At 41.8% G+C, this 14,648-nt stretch overlaps 1 protein-coding gene across 1 annotated transcript; it reads left to right on the top strand.

The window, feature by feature from the left end:
• Positions 1-363: 363 nt before the first annotated feature.
• Positions 364-14,371, top strand: LOC148121629 (oogenesin-3-like). The gene is made up of 4 exons (XM_087906685.1): positions 364-459; positions 11,763-12,070; positions 12,465-13,016; positions 13,703-14,371. Exons 2-4 carry the CDS (start codon positions 11,790-11,792, stop codon positions 14,223-14,225), a joined length of 1,356 nt encoding a protein of 451 aa, XP_087762811.1. The 5' UTR covers positions 364-459; positions 11,763-11,789; the 3' UTR covers positions 14,226-14,371.
• Positions 14,372-14,648: the final 277 nt, after the last annotated feature.

Below are 14,648 nucleotides of genomic sequence, written 5' to 3'. Positions count from 1 at the left end.
GGAAGGAAGGAAGGAAGGAAGGAAGGAAGGAAGGAAGGAAGGAAGGAAGGAAGGAAGGATTTCTTTGTAGCCCTGACTATGCCAGAACTCACTCTGTGAGCCAGGCTGGCCTTGAATTTAGAGATTTGCCTGCTTCTGCAACCTAAGGGTTGGGATTAAAGACCTGTACCACTTCTGACTGGCTTCAATGAATAAATTAATCACAGTTATTATCTAAGTTTTTCCTGGTTTTAGATCTGATTGTACAGCAACTAAATCCTTAATGGAGTAAAAAGATTAGACTCAGTTGTAGAATCAGACTACAGGCTTAGTCTGGGAGGGCGTGGCTACAAAGGGGCGGGTTCAGTGGAAAGGGTTTAAAGAGTCAAAGCCGCCAGAGAAGCCCACAGAGTCTCAGGTCCTGGAGCTACAATGTTTCCCTGCCTTGAAATGGAGGCCTCTCACCAGTGTCCAGCTCCGGTAAATTCATCAACTCTATAATCTCATGCAGCCTCATCTAGCCTTGTCTGTGCTTCAAATACTGTGTGTGTTCTTGTAGTTTGCAGGGAATTTTGATGCTTTTACTTTTGGGGATTTTTTTGGGATTTTGTTCTGTTTTTAAAGTCGGTTCTCACATAGATTCTCTTACCTCAGAGATCTTTGGACTGGATAACCTGAATATGTCAGTGTGTTCTTATTTGTATATGATAATTAATTGGGTGATTTTTGATTTCTCTGTTGATTCAGAGACTACTAAAAGATAAAATAAAATAAAAAAATTTAAAAAGAGACTACTAAGATTGTCAGGGTGACCTTGAATTCAAGGTTGTTCAGTCTGAAAGATAAAGGGGAGGCACTCATGCCTTGCTTGTGTTCCTTTTTGTCAATTTAAGCCAGGCATGCCTTAAATCCCATCACGAGGAAGGTAGAGGAAGGCTGATCTCTTAGTTTGAGTTGACTCAGCAGTGAGTTCCCTTCCAGGAGGTGTTGCATGTAGCCGCCAGAGCCAGGTGGACCTGGAGGTTAACCTGGCCTCCAGAGGGATCTCCGTGAAAGCCAGGATTCACAGTGAGTTCCACAATGGCAGGGTTACTACCTTGTATCTAAATAGAAAATGAAACAAAGTTAGTTGCATCTGCTGATTGCTGCAGGGGCTCCTTCCCTGGAGCCTATACTGTCTTCAGACTTGAGGAAAGCAGCCTGCTTTCATTTATTCAGTGTCCAGTTGACATTTAATTAAAAACTCTGCCCCCCTGCAGTCTTACTAGCTTCAGAAGAACTCAGAAAGCTGTTCTGGTGCTCTAAATGTGTAAACAGCTGTGGCATTGTTCTCCTGAGTTTCCTTCCTCCATCATGTGAACAATCATTTTCATCTCTAGTCTTCTCTGTAGTGGAATTTCAATTTTATTTAATAAAGTTTGCCTGGGGATCGTGAAAGTTAAATAGCCACATTGGTCAGTCTTACAGCCAAGTCATGGTAACACAGCCCTTTAATTACAGTAGCATCACTAGTTGCCATAAAAGGCAGGAGGTGCATGCCTTTAACACCAGTGGTACCGGTTTTTAATCCCAGCCCTAGAGAGGATTATAAAATGGAATGAGACAGCTCTCCCAATCACATTCTGAGATTCCTGGAGGCAGGATCACTGTTTTCAGATTGAGGTCCAGGTAAGAACCAGTGGCTAACTGCTTTTCTATTTGGATCTTCAGGTTGAACCCCAATTTCTCTGAGGTTTTACTAATCATGTATCATTTGGCACCCAATTTTTTGGTACATGAATTTACAAAAAAGCCATTTGCCTGTGGCTTTTTAGCCACCAACCCTTGCCAAAGTTGGGACTGGAATTCCAGCTCTAGGAATTGAAACCCAAACCTAGCCACCACCTGGGTTCAGAGAGCTCCCAGCTCCCATCTTCCCTGTCTTAGTTTCTTCTCCAGCTGTGCCTATCCTTGCTGCCGCTGTCCTGCATCCACATGAGAAAACCACCATTAACAAAAAGCTGGTAAACTGGAAGATATAATTGAGTGAGGGGGGGCATCTTCTAGCCCCAGGAAGCAGCAGAAGCTAGAAGCTTTGACCACCTTGTTCTGTAGTGAAGAACAGAGTCAAGTGCAGCTGTTTGGTATGTTTGGTAACTGTATTTTTTTCAGGTAGGCTGGGTTTGCTGCTTTTTAGAGACACTTCCTAGCAGCAAAAAACTCCAGCTCCAGCTCCTTTTTTTTTTTTTTTTTCTTTTTTTTTTTTTTTTTTTTTGACAGGGTTTTTCTGTGTCTTTGGCTGTCCTAAAACTCACTCTGTAGACCAGGCTTGCTTTGAACTCACAGAAATTTACCTGACTCTGCCTCCTGTGTGCTGGGATTAAAGCCATGCCACTGTTATGCCCAAATCCACAAAGTCCCCCAAAAGCCAACAAGACCAAGTCCCATACGTAAAAGCAAAAGAGCCTTTATTTTATACAAGTTTTCAAATCGGTCTCTCCACATGACCGATGATTTGGAATAAACAGAAAGCCCCCAGCTCAGTTAGAACAGGGTTTTATAGTAGTAAAGTTGTGGGTGAGGGGTTTCTGAGGTTCAGGACCTCTAATTGACTGATGTTTATCTAGGGTTGTTCTGGTGAGTGTGTGCTGGCAGGTGGTCCTAGCTACAGCAATTGGAATGTCAGGCATTTCCTTTGGATGGTCTGTTTTTGGGTGGTGCTCAGGTAATCTCAGCTTGTGGTTCTTTCTGCAACCAGGTACTGCTTCAGGGTTAAATACTGAGACTCAGAACTCTATTAAATTTATGGATGACTCAGCCCTACTCTTCCAGGTGATAATGATTGGAAGTAAAGAACATCCTTTGGGTGATCTGTTCATTTTTAGCGTATCATGGCTGGCACCTACATTTCTCCTTTCACAAGCACCGATGACAGGACCCAATTTGGGGTCCTGCTTGTCCCTGGTTTTAAGGAGGTGTGGAACTATTTAAATTAATAAATCCATTAATTGACAACTCTGGAGCAATTTTTTTTTTAGTATATCAACAGGCACTAGAGGTCTTGTCTCCCATGCCAGGGAGTTCTCCCTTGTCTTAGCCTTTTAACCTATTATGGGCTGACATTGCAGTGTTGTTAACCAGACCCAAGTAGGTTGAAAGGCGAGCCAAAGGTGGGGGGAGATTTAAACAATGGGGCACTCACCAGACTCTGAAGAAGAGACAGGGAGTGTTTATATCAGCTGCACTGGTCTGCATCAGCAAGTCCAGGACTCGCCACCATTCAGAGCAGGTTGTTGTCAGAAACTGATGCTTAGATGTGTCTGCTCCCAAGTGGAAGCCTATTGAGAGAAGTTTAAAATAGAAATAGAAATTAAAATTTACAAAAAGCAGATAACAGGTACTGGGATTAAAGGCATATGCCACCAAGCCTGGCTTCTTCCCAGCTCTTTTAAGAGTCTCTGTCACCTAACACTTAAATGGCATTAATGAGCCATAGGTATCATGATTGTTTGTGGTAGAATGGACTTTGAAACTCCACAGAGTTATAACAAAAACATGGCTATCACTAGTGCATTCACAATAAGCTAAAGTATTATTAGGAAGCCACGGAATGGGGCAGAACCAGCTGCCAAAGTGGCAACTTTAATCCTAGCCATGCTGTTTAGCAGATTGTAGGCTCATGCGGTCAGAATAAGATAGAAATACAGTGAAGACAGATTGAGACGGGGGAAAGGCTTTAAATGGTTTACAATGTTTTCTAAAATGTAAGAAAAAGGATAAAGTCCTTTAAATCAAAAGAGAGTAGTTGGGCATAATGGTACACACCTTTAATCCCAGCACTTGGGAGGCAGAGGCAGGCAGATCTAAGTGCAAGGCCAGGCAAGTCTAGAGTGAAATCCACGATAGCCACAGAAACACAGAAAATCTATCTTAACAATCCAAAAATTTAAAATAAAAATAAAAGAAAGTAAAAACCCCGTAGAGATGGAAAATACATGGAGAATCTAGATAATGTTTGTTACTGTTTTGTCTTTGAATTGTTTCACTGCTAAGAATAGGGGATCAGCTGCTAAAAGATGTTTGAGTAGAAGCCTGCTGGATCAATCAAACCTATATATATATATATATATATACATATATATATATATATATATAGCCTTGACTTCAAAGTTTTTAATTCAAAGGATGTGTTACTTTGGAAAAGTTTTGTTTTTGTTTCCACATGAAGTGAGAGGTTAAAAAAATATGAATTGTTCAAGAGAGACCCCCTGAAATATCTCATAGGGGCAGATGGCCCAGATGACTGCTGTTGAGAAGATCCAGCCTCATAGAACACTCCAGTCAGGACTTGACCATAATCCTAAATTTTCCTTGAGTCCCAATAAGATTAACATTACCTCCAATCAGAAGGAAGCAGCCTAGAAAAATATGTGAGGGATTCGTGAGACAGAGGTGATCGACTTTTTAGGAGAGTTTAGGATCAGTTTTCAGGCCAGGTACATGTTGTACACCCATGGTACCAGCCTAGCCTCATGCCAGCCTTTGCTTCCTATCTTGAGGTGTGTTCTCATGATGCTGGCCAGACTGGTCAGTACCTAGTGGGCTCTGCTGCCACCATAGTCTTGCCCTCATCTTCCCAGTTACCTGGGACCACACTTAGACACCCCACACCTGAATTTGACCATTAAAAGACACAAAACATTGGAATCATCTTTGACATGACTCCGCAGGTGAAGTCAATGTGTGTATCTTTGTTGTGACCTCACCTCAAGTTGTCTCCTGATGCTTATGGAGTGCCATGAGATTTTTAAATGTAAACACAGACAAGAGTAATAAACAAAACCTAATTTATATTTACTTTTTAAAAATCTGGATTTAGGAGTTGAAGATATGGCTCAGTGGCTATGAGAACTTTTTCCAGAGGATCCAGATTCAGTTCCCAGTCATCAACCTTCTCTATCACTAGTCCAGAGTATCCAATGCCTTCTTCTGGCCTCCATGGGTACTCCATGGTTACTTCTGGTACTCCATGGGTCCCCAACACCTTTTCCTGGTTCCCACTATTAATTTTGTTTATTGATTTACTTATTACTTTTATTTTTGTTTTTTTGATACAGGGTTTCTCTACAGCTTTGGAGTCTGTCCTGGAACTAGCTCTTTTAGAACAGGCTGGTCTCAAACTCACAGAGCTCCACCTGTCTCTACCTCTAGAATGCTGGGATTAAAGGACTGCCCCACCACTGTTAGGCCCCATTATTTATTTTACATCCTCCAGGCTCTGTGCTGAGCTGATCCCATCGGAATCACCTTCCACTGATTGAGAAGCTAAGACTGTAGCTCTGTGCTCACCCATCCCCCACAACCCTTTCCCTTCCTGCCCTTCCACCACAAGCCCCTCCCTGTCTGCACACAATATCTTTGATATGTTTCAGATTCCACTTTTGATTACACAACACACACGCGTGTGCGTGCACACACACACACGCACACACACGTTTAGGGTTTTTGAGACACACTTTCTCAGTGTAGTTCTCACCATTCTGGAACTCATTCTGTAGACCAGTCTGGCCTTGAACATAAGAGTTTGGGGGGATTAATGGCATGAACCACCAATTCCCAGCTAGTTTTATGCTTTTAAAGCCTTACAGTTGTTCAGACATGGTGATAAACACCTTTAATCACAGTACTCCAAAGCCAGAGACTGGAGGGTCTCAAAGAGTTCAAGTCTGCCTGGTACATACATGTTGGGTCTAGAGCAGTCACGCAAAGATGAGGACAGACCACCAAAGTCTAATTAACCAGAAACAAACTTTATTCCAGAAACTGAAATCCAGAAAAAAATAAAATAAAAAATCTCCGTGGGTCACAAAAAGCTTATCAACTAGCTGAGACCACAGCCACAGATGAATTTTATGGCTGTGGCAGAGGCTGAACCCATCTTCTTATCGTAGGGGCACCAATCATTAGGTCTGAACAAAGGAATTTTTACATTCTCAAGGAAAAATTCAGATACAGATTGTGTTTCTGTACAATTCCCATTAACAGTTTTTCAGTTAAACCAGTAACCTCTTGTCTTTCTTGATACTTATGGGCAGTGTTTACTGAAGCCCCGTGCTCTCCCCTTTGATGCTGCCAGTTTCACATAGCAGGGATAATGTATAACCCAGAGGTCATATATCCTAACCTATAACCTAACATATAACCTAAAAGTTGACTCAGTTCATATCCATAGCCTAGCTCTCAGTTTGCAGAGAGATTATTTGGCCTTGTAAATAGTTATGGGTTGTAAAGCCAAATAATCCGCTGTTAATAGTTAATCCTCAAGCTGCTGAGGAAGCTACTGATGGTTTGTTCTCATTCTTCTAGACTTATAACTTTCTATTTCTTTATTTTAATAATCTTATTTTTGGATCTACGTTTTTATTTTCTTATTCTTGGACTCTTCAGCACATAGTGAGCTCCAGGACAACCAGAGCTACATAATGACATCCTTCTCAAAACATAACAAAAAAAACAAATTAGATGAGCAGGTAACTATGGCAGTAGTTTTAGTTCTTTTCATTGGTCAATCTGATCCAATCCATCTAGACACCATCTAAATCCCAAAAGAAGTGGGCAGAGCCTCAGTTGTTCAGACTGCAGATTTTGGCTGGGAAGGTGTGGCTACAAAGGGGAGGGTTCTGTGGAAGGTGTATGAGGGACAGAGCTGGCAGAGAAGGCCTGAGGCTTGGAGGCTGGAGTTCTTTGGAGTCACTGCCTACCCCTTTGGAACTGGAGATCTGTTATCAGTGTTTAGATCAGGGAAGTCCCTTAGCTCCATCAAGAGACCCTATCTTACCCAGAAGAGTCTAGAGTTGGGTTCACCTCCAGGTATCATTTATTTCTCTTTTAGTTTGCTGATTTTTTTGTGATTAACAGGACTTTTATTGGTTGTAAACTAGAGCAAACAATCAGAATAATACATATGTAGTATTCAGTATACACAATAAAAGTTAAAGAAATTCAAAACTTGTATAAAACAAAAGCGAGCGAAAGAGAAATCATACAGCTTAAGAGATACAGGGGTAAAGGTCCTCTCCATCCTTTGATCACACTTGTCTCTGTACCCAATAGAACTTACTGCACTTAATAAGACATACAGATATTTTAGTACTGAGTGTATTAAAAGAATTAAACACATTTTCTAAGAATCTTTCAATGACAAGTTGGTACCCTTTAGCTAACTAAAGCCAAAGGAAGGTGGGAAAAGGGAATTAACTAGTACTTTGTAACCATTTTTAATAATTTCTTATTTTCAAAACACTGCTTTTATAACAGAAGTGTTTTATACTTGCACGGTATTAATTACTTTACTATACATGGAAGCCTGTGGTAGACTGATTACACAATAAGACTGCAAACAACCAGTGGTACTTTTCTGACGTCAGAGAGTTCATAAGACTGAAACATCACCAAAAGTACATAAAAAACTCATCAACATAAACATCAAAGTACATTAAAAAATATAACCAGGAAAAAAAATACAATTGCTAAAACGTGGTTTAGAGCAGAGCCACTGCCTATCAGTAGCTTAGTTTGCTGATTTTTTGAGATTAGGATTTCCTACTTAACCCTGCTGGATAAAAATGGCCAAGGAGTTTTGTTTATATCAAAGTCATTATTTGAGTCTCTTTGTATATTCTGTTCATAGTGACTTTGAACTCAGGGAAGATTTGGGGGCTGGAAATTGTAGGTGTGAATCATTCAAATGCTTTGACTTTGACTGTGCTGATCTCTGCCTCTTTTTCTTCCTCCTCCTCCTTTGTTTTTTCAACACAAGACAGATTTCTCTGTAGTCCTGGCTGTCCTGGAACTGTCTCTGTAGACTAGGCAGTGTTGATCGCACAGGAATTCTCTTTGAGTGCTGGAGTTACCACACCCAGTTTGTGCTGATCTTAAATCAATTTAAACCAGGCATGGTTCTGTACATTTTTAATCCCAGCACTTGGAAGGCAGAAGCAATCTCTGTGAATTCACAGTCAACCTGGTCTACAGAGTGAGTTCCAGGACTGTCAAGGCTGACATCCTGTAATAAAACAATGATAACAAGTTCTTTTTCTCTGCTGGTTGATTCATGGTCCCATTATGGAGACTAGGGTGTCCTCATTATTGCAGGAAGCATCCTGCTCCCCAGGTCTCAGTGTTCAAATAGGAATTTTAAACTATGATTTTACTCTTTGAGATTTTATGCTTTTTGTTGTTGTTGTTGTCTTCCATTAGTTTCTGGAGATGTCAGGTAGGATGTTCTAAAACTCTAGAAGTAACCAACCATTTCATTGAACTAGTGAGTTTCTTGACTGTAGCATGTGAATTATCATCTCCATTCCATAGCCCTGTTTTTCCCAATGCTTTACACTTGCAGACCACACCAAGGATACTGAAACTTTATTGCTTCTATTGAGCGTTTCTTTCCTACCCTGTTCATCTCTGGAGCACAGAGTATAATGGTAAAAGGAAAATGCTGTGAATCCCTGAGTGGCTACAGCAGCACAAATGCTGCAAGTCCCTGAGCGGTGGCAGTGGGCCATGTGGTGGAAGGTGTCCCCAAGAGCAGTCAGTCCCAGGCAGGTATGGTGCAGTTCCCCGAGTGACTGCAGCAGCCCACAAGGAGAGACAGACAGATGGGCATGCCACAAGACCATGCTGCAGGTCTCCAAAGGCAAATGGTCCCAGGCAGGGAGCCACACTGCATGTGAGAGACAGAGACATGGATTGGAATGCCATGAAGAGTGACCTTAGATATTTATTTAGATATTTATTTATGGAAAGGAAGAAGGGGGAGAAGGAGAAGAACAGAGAAGATGGAGAGACAGAGATGGAAAAGGGAAAGGAACTCAGTGGATGGGGAGGGAGTCGGAGTGGCTGTCTCTTAAAGAGACAGGACAGACCATTACACAGAGTACAAGCTGCAGCCCTCCTGCCTCCTTCTCTGAAACTGGCAATCAAAGTCAATAACTAATGATGTCCTTTTCACAGATGCTCTCAATTGTTTCAGGAAGGGTCAGCTAGGTGAGTGGAGACTTGGAAGATGAGAAATTGGGAGTTTCCTTTGCTTTATTTGAGGTCATGGAGAACCAACCACCTGGGCTGTTTCCTTGCTTCCTGTAGACTGCTTCTCAGTGTGAACGGATTCACCTGTACTATGGTTGGAATTGGATAGGGTATTTGGGAAAGAACATGCCTTTGACAGGTTTCACACCTCAGACAGAAGAATGGCTTTAAAACCAACAGACAGTGATCAAAATGTAAAGACTGAGGCCTCCACCATCACCTGTCAGGAACATTCATCATGAGCTATTGTGGCCATGATGAAATTACAGCTTATGGCAGTTGATGATTTGGATGTCAACCCACCTGAGAAATGACTCTCAGATGGTGGAATCCTGCCTGGCAAAGCTGGCAGCACCACTGACTCTAAAACTCTGAATTGCTTTCATATGTAATATCACTTTGTAATAACAGCTCTGATATCTCCCCATTAGGATGCATTTTCATGTAATTTGTACATGTAATCTCATGATTATATCTCAAAATTATGGCTACACATACATTTCTAGATGATCAAAAGTATGACTTCTATCTGCTATTGTTGACTGAGGTTTTCTGTCCTGCCCAGTCCTTGTTCTGCCTGGTTCCCACAGTCATTAAGTCACAAAAAAAATCACACAGAAAGTCTACATTAGTTATAAACTTATTGGCCCATTAGCTCAGGCTTCTTATTAACTCTTATGAATTATATTAACCCATTATTCTTATCTATGTTAGCCACATGGCTCGGTACCTTTTTCGGTGGGGCAGGTCACATCTTCCTTCTCAGGATAAGACAGTTTTGAAAAAATTTCCTGCCTCTGAAAATGGTCTGTCAATTACGCTAGGCCATAGCTAAAGTTTGTTGGATGATTGCTCAGGTAGCTAATTGTCTCTGTCATATATTGCTCACTTTGGAAGCTACTTGAATGTACTTCCTACCTGCTCAAGTAATATTATCTTCCTTCTCAAGTCTTTGATGGGATTGAAGATTAGATAGTCATAGTTACTGCCTTCTTATGATCTAGCCAAGCCATTTCCAATACAAGACTTAGACTCCTTAGAATAGAATGTTTATTAAAACATTTAGCATATGTTCCTTGCTTAATATTGTTTATGCTGATTGTAATTCTAATCTTATACTTGATATCTGTTCCTAGTGTATATTGTTTTGTATAGGTATGGAACTCTTTTACTTAAACAAAAGGGGAAGATGCTGCAGGAGCTCCTTCCACTCCTTCAGCCAATAGCCTTTAAGATACCAGCCCACTTGGGCATGGTCTCTTTTATTTTAAAAAGCAGGTAGCCCTGCACTATATCTCTCTTGCTTCCAGTTACTAGACTCTGTTCCTGGCCACGCAGAGAACTGTTATCTAAGACAGTGATCTGTAAGTTTTCCCCTTAAATAAATAACCCTTTTATTAATCATAATTCCAAACTGGCGTGAGATTGTTTTGTGACTTACATCTGCATACTATATCCTCTACATTATGGTGAAAAACTTGGAAGTCTGTTTTCTATCATTAGCCTTACAGAACAAGTTGGTCAGACATGCATCCTTCTGGAAAGATCTCAAAGGAAGTTCACAGGTTTTACTTATGAAATTGCAGGTCTATGGCTTTGTAGGATCTCAGACCTTCAAAGGATTTATTTTTTTCCTTGCTTTCTTCCTTTCCTCCTTTCTTCCTCCCTCCCTCCCTTCCTTCCTTCCTTCCTTCCTTCCTTCCTTCCTTCCTTCCTTTCTTTTTGGTTTTTCAAGACAGGGTTTCTCTGACTATAGGAGCCTGTCATTAACTAGCTCTTGTAGACCAGGTTGGCCTTAAACTCACAGAGATCTGCCTGCCTGTAGCTCTTGAGTTCTGGGATTAAAGGTGTGTGCTACCATCACCTGGCTTCCTTCAGAGGATTTATGATGAGTTAGAGAGTATTGCAAGTGTCTGTCCTTGTTCTCTTGTTGTCTTTAAAGAGGCCAGTAGCACCCAAATGACTAAACATGTCCAGATATTATTAATCACACTTAAGAATTGTAAAATAACGCACATAACCTTTGCCTTTTTCCTTAGATCTCTCAATGGTTTAGTTTTCTCCCTTTAAAAGACAGCCAGAACCTCATCACAGTTAACAGCTATGCTTAACTACAAATGAGGTGATAAGTTTTGCTACATATCTTCAAAGAATGCCTGTGTCCCTGAGAATTTTCCTTGTAGTATTTTTTATTACTAACAAGTTGCTAGTGAATGGATATATATGTCCATTCACTATATATATTCATATATATATATATATATATACATATATATATATATATATATATGCATGCTTGGGAATTTCTAACGGCAGAAGACATAGATTGAGATGATAAGATGTAGAAGAAGAAAGAATGTAGAGTAATTAGAACAAGAATGAATTGGAACTGAGTATTGTAATAGAGAACTGGAATTAGAAATGAGACAGAATTAGAGGAAAGAAATTGTAAATGTTTAGGAAGAAAAAAGATAAAGATCACATGAATGAAAAGACCTTGTGAGAGAAGATTTTTTTTCTACAGGCATCAGACTTTACTTCCTATGCTATTGTGGTTTCTCCTTTTGAATCCTGACTGAAAATCTTCAAGGCAGACCCTTGAATGTTTTCAGTAATCACCATAGCAGTGATCTTGCCCAGAGAGTTCCTCTCATGGAAAAAAGAAAGACTTCCTAAGTTTTCTAAATGGTGTCTTTGCTTCCATGCTTCCTCAGGATCACTATCCCTGAAAACCAGTCGGGATGGGTGACCAGGCCCCACCCACACTCCTACAGCTGGCAGCACAGAAGCTGTGGATGGAGGAGGCCTTGCTCATTTCTAATCTGGAGGACATTCCTGTGGGGCTGCTTCCAACAATGTTTGAGGATGCTGTAACTGACAAACGTACAAACATCATGAAAGCCTTGATGCCTGTCTGGCCTTTCCCATGCCTTCCTGCCGGAGCCCTGATAAGGGACCTGGAGACTTTGAAAGTTCTGCTTGATGGACTAGATGCATTGATTACAGAGAATGTTCATCCCAGGTAAGCAAAGCAGGACTCAGATTGGATGAGGAAGGCTCTGCAGGTGCAGAGAAGGAACAACTGGCTACAGGGAGTACTCCATCTAGTTATACAATGGCAAATGTGGAGGACCCAAGAGTAGACATTGCCACTGAGGAATAGGCCTCTCCCTGTCAGGCCCATAGACACAGGTGGAATGAGACAGGGGTTGATGGGAATGGAATGGAGGGAAGTGAAACTGGGCTATAGATGCCTCACTGGCAAAGACCCATTTTCCCTGAGTCTGAGACCCTGGGCTTGATCCTAGGCAAAGGGAAAAAGCAAAGATTTGGAAGGAAAAGCAAAAATGAGATGTGGATCAGAAGTAGACTATACCATGTATCTTGTCTTATCTTCTGGGATTTTTTTTTTCCAGTTTTACAAAGAGGACACGGAAACTCAGAGTGCTAGATTTGACGAATGTGTGCCAAGACTTCCAGAGCTTTAGAGCTGTAATGCGGTCAGTGAAGATCTGCCCTCAATCTGGGGTGAAGAAGCGATTTGTGGTAGTAACTGATCTTGAGGTCGAGAAGGCCAGTTTCAGTGAATGGCATACATACTTGTTGCAGTGGGCCCAGCAGCGAAGCGATTCCATTCATCTATGCTGCCAAAAGCTGAAGAGTTTGAATTCACCTGTCTTCACTGCCGAACGGATCTTCAAAATGGTAGATGCAGACTGTATCCAGGAGCTGCAACTGAATTCGTGGCAGCTTGAATTCATGGCACACCTTTTTCCTTACCTGGGGCAGATGAGAAATCTCCACACACTTGTGTTGGAAAGAATTCAGAAGCCCTTCAGGTTGGCTGCTTCTGCAGAGCAGAAATTGATAAACCTGTTGCTTTCTCAGTTCACCAAACTCCCCTGTCTCCAGAATCTCTCCATAAGTTATTGCTACTTCTTAGAAGGCTGCCTTGAAGAGTGGCCCAGGTAAGGAAGGATGGAGAGGGTTCTCCAAAGAATAGGAAACAAATCCTTTTCTTTACAGGTTAGTATGTTCTTGATGGCCTGACCACTGTGAATATAGCAGTGGGAGAGATGTAGAATAACCCAACAAATGAGCTCTCTGCTCAGACAGCTGTGAACAGGCCCCAGCACACCTGCAATTGCTCATGTGTGAAAGGTTGTTAAGTCCAAAATGATTGACTACATGCTAAATATATGATACTAGGTTTGAAGTTAGAGGAATGGGACCTGGCTGTGGTGGGAAAGATAACATGTCAGGGGACCCTTAGGGACACTGCTGGTCTGAAGCTTAATCTGTCATGGACAGACTAAATTTGGGGTGTAGCCGCAGGGCAACTGGTAATGAAAATCCCCAGACTATCTTGATACAAAATATACAGCTTTAATAAACAGAAGTAAGACTTACAACAGCTTACACCAGAATCCAAACAATCTGTCCGGATGCAGGAGCCAGGTGGAAAAAAGAGAGCTAGTGGAGCATGCTTGCTAGGTGTATGGCAGGCTTTAGCCTGAGGGCGGCACACCCCCAAAACAGAATGTGATTGTCTGAACTCCCCTATCATTGGGGAAAGCCTCATCTACCTTGCTTTCAGTGCTATCAATCCTCTTCAATACTATTTGGCATAACTAATCCCTTGATCTTTCCCTAGGAGACTGAAGACCCCCTTGGAGACCCTGTCCATCACTGGCTGCTGGTTCTCACAGTCAGACTTGGGTTACCTGAGCCAGAGCCTGTACATCTGTGAGCTCAGACATCTGAAATTGAGTGGTGTAGAGCTGTCTCATTTATGCCTTAAGCCCCTTGCGGTTCTCTTTGAGAGAACCACAAGTACCCTGCAAATCCTGGAATTGGAGGAGTGTGGCATGAGGGACCGCCATTTCGATGCCATTGGGCCTGCCCTAAGCCAATGCTCCCAGCTCACCAGGGTCAATTTTTATCACAATTATATCTCTCTGCTGGCCTTGAAGAACCTTCTACATCACACAGCCACGTTGAGCAAGCTGACCCATGAGATGTATCCTGCCCCCCTGGAATGCCGTGGCTTCGTGACAAACCTTAGAGATAGATTCAAGCAACTTTGTCCTGAGGTGCTAGATATACTCAGGGCCAAAAGGCCACCAACAAATGTTTTCTTTGCTACAAGAACCCACTGTGTCTGTTTTCAACCCTGATCCTATGACCTGGAGGCCAGACATTACTTTTTTCTATGAGCAGGATAAAGTGGCTTCTGGTAATGGGAATGGAAGCCCTAGTGTAGGGAGGGTATGTTTACTGTGTACATCCTTGATTGCATAGAATAAATGTGCTGAGTTTGTGGGGTTGCTAGTGTGTTTCCATCAGCACATAGCCCGCTTTTCCCCAGTATTTCAATACCCATTTCTTTCCCCATCACCCTAATAAGGTCAGTGTTAAAACAGTACATGTCATGGAACCTTCTGCACAGGTATCTCATCTAGAGGATCTCGAGCACGTGGCTCATAATGTTCAATATATTGGACTGGCAATGGTGTGCAAATGGTTCATGGTCAGATGAAGGGACTGTGGATGACGTGGAGAACATTGGGATGAGGGAACAGGAGACTGGTAGAATAAGA

The sequence above is a fragment of the Myodes glareolus genome, chromosome 6 (genome assembly GCF_982192425.1).
Source record: "Myodes glareolus chromosome 6, mMyoGla1.1, whole genome shotgun sequence".
Taxonomy (NCBI): Eukaryota; Metazoa; Chordata; class Mammalia; order Rodentia; family Cricetidae; genus Myodes; species Myodes glareolus.
This window is presented reverse-complemented; position numbering and strand designations above follow the sequence as displayed.

Excerpts from the sequence above, each read along its gene's own strand:
- LOC148121629 (XM_087906685.1), top strand. The coding sequence starts at position 11,790 with ATGGGTGACCAGGCCCCACCCACACTCCTACAGCTGGCAGCACAGAAG. Across the intron at positions 12,071-12,464 it reads ACAGAGAATGTTCATCCCAG|TTTTACAAAGAGGACACGGA; the intron begins GTAAGCAAAGCA and ends TTTTTTTTCCAG. Across the intron at positions 13,017-13,702 it reads TGCCTTGAAGAGTGGCCCAG|GAGACTGAAGACCCCCTTGG; the intron begins GTAAGGAAGGAT and ends ATCTTTCCCTAG.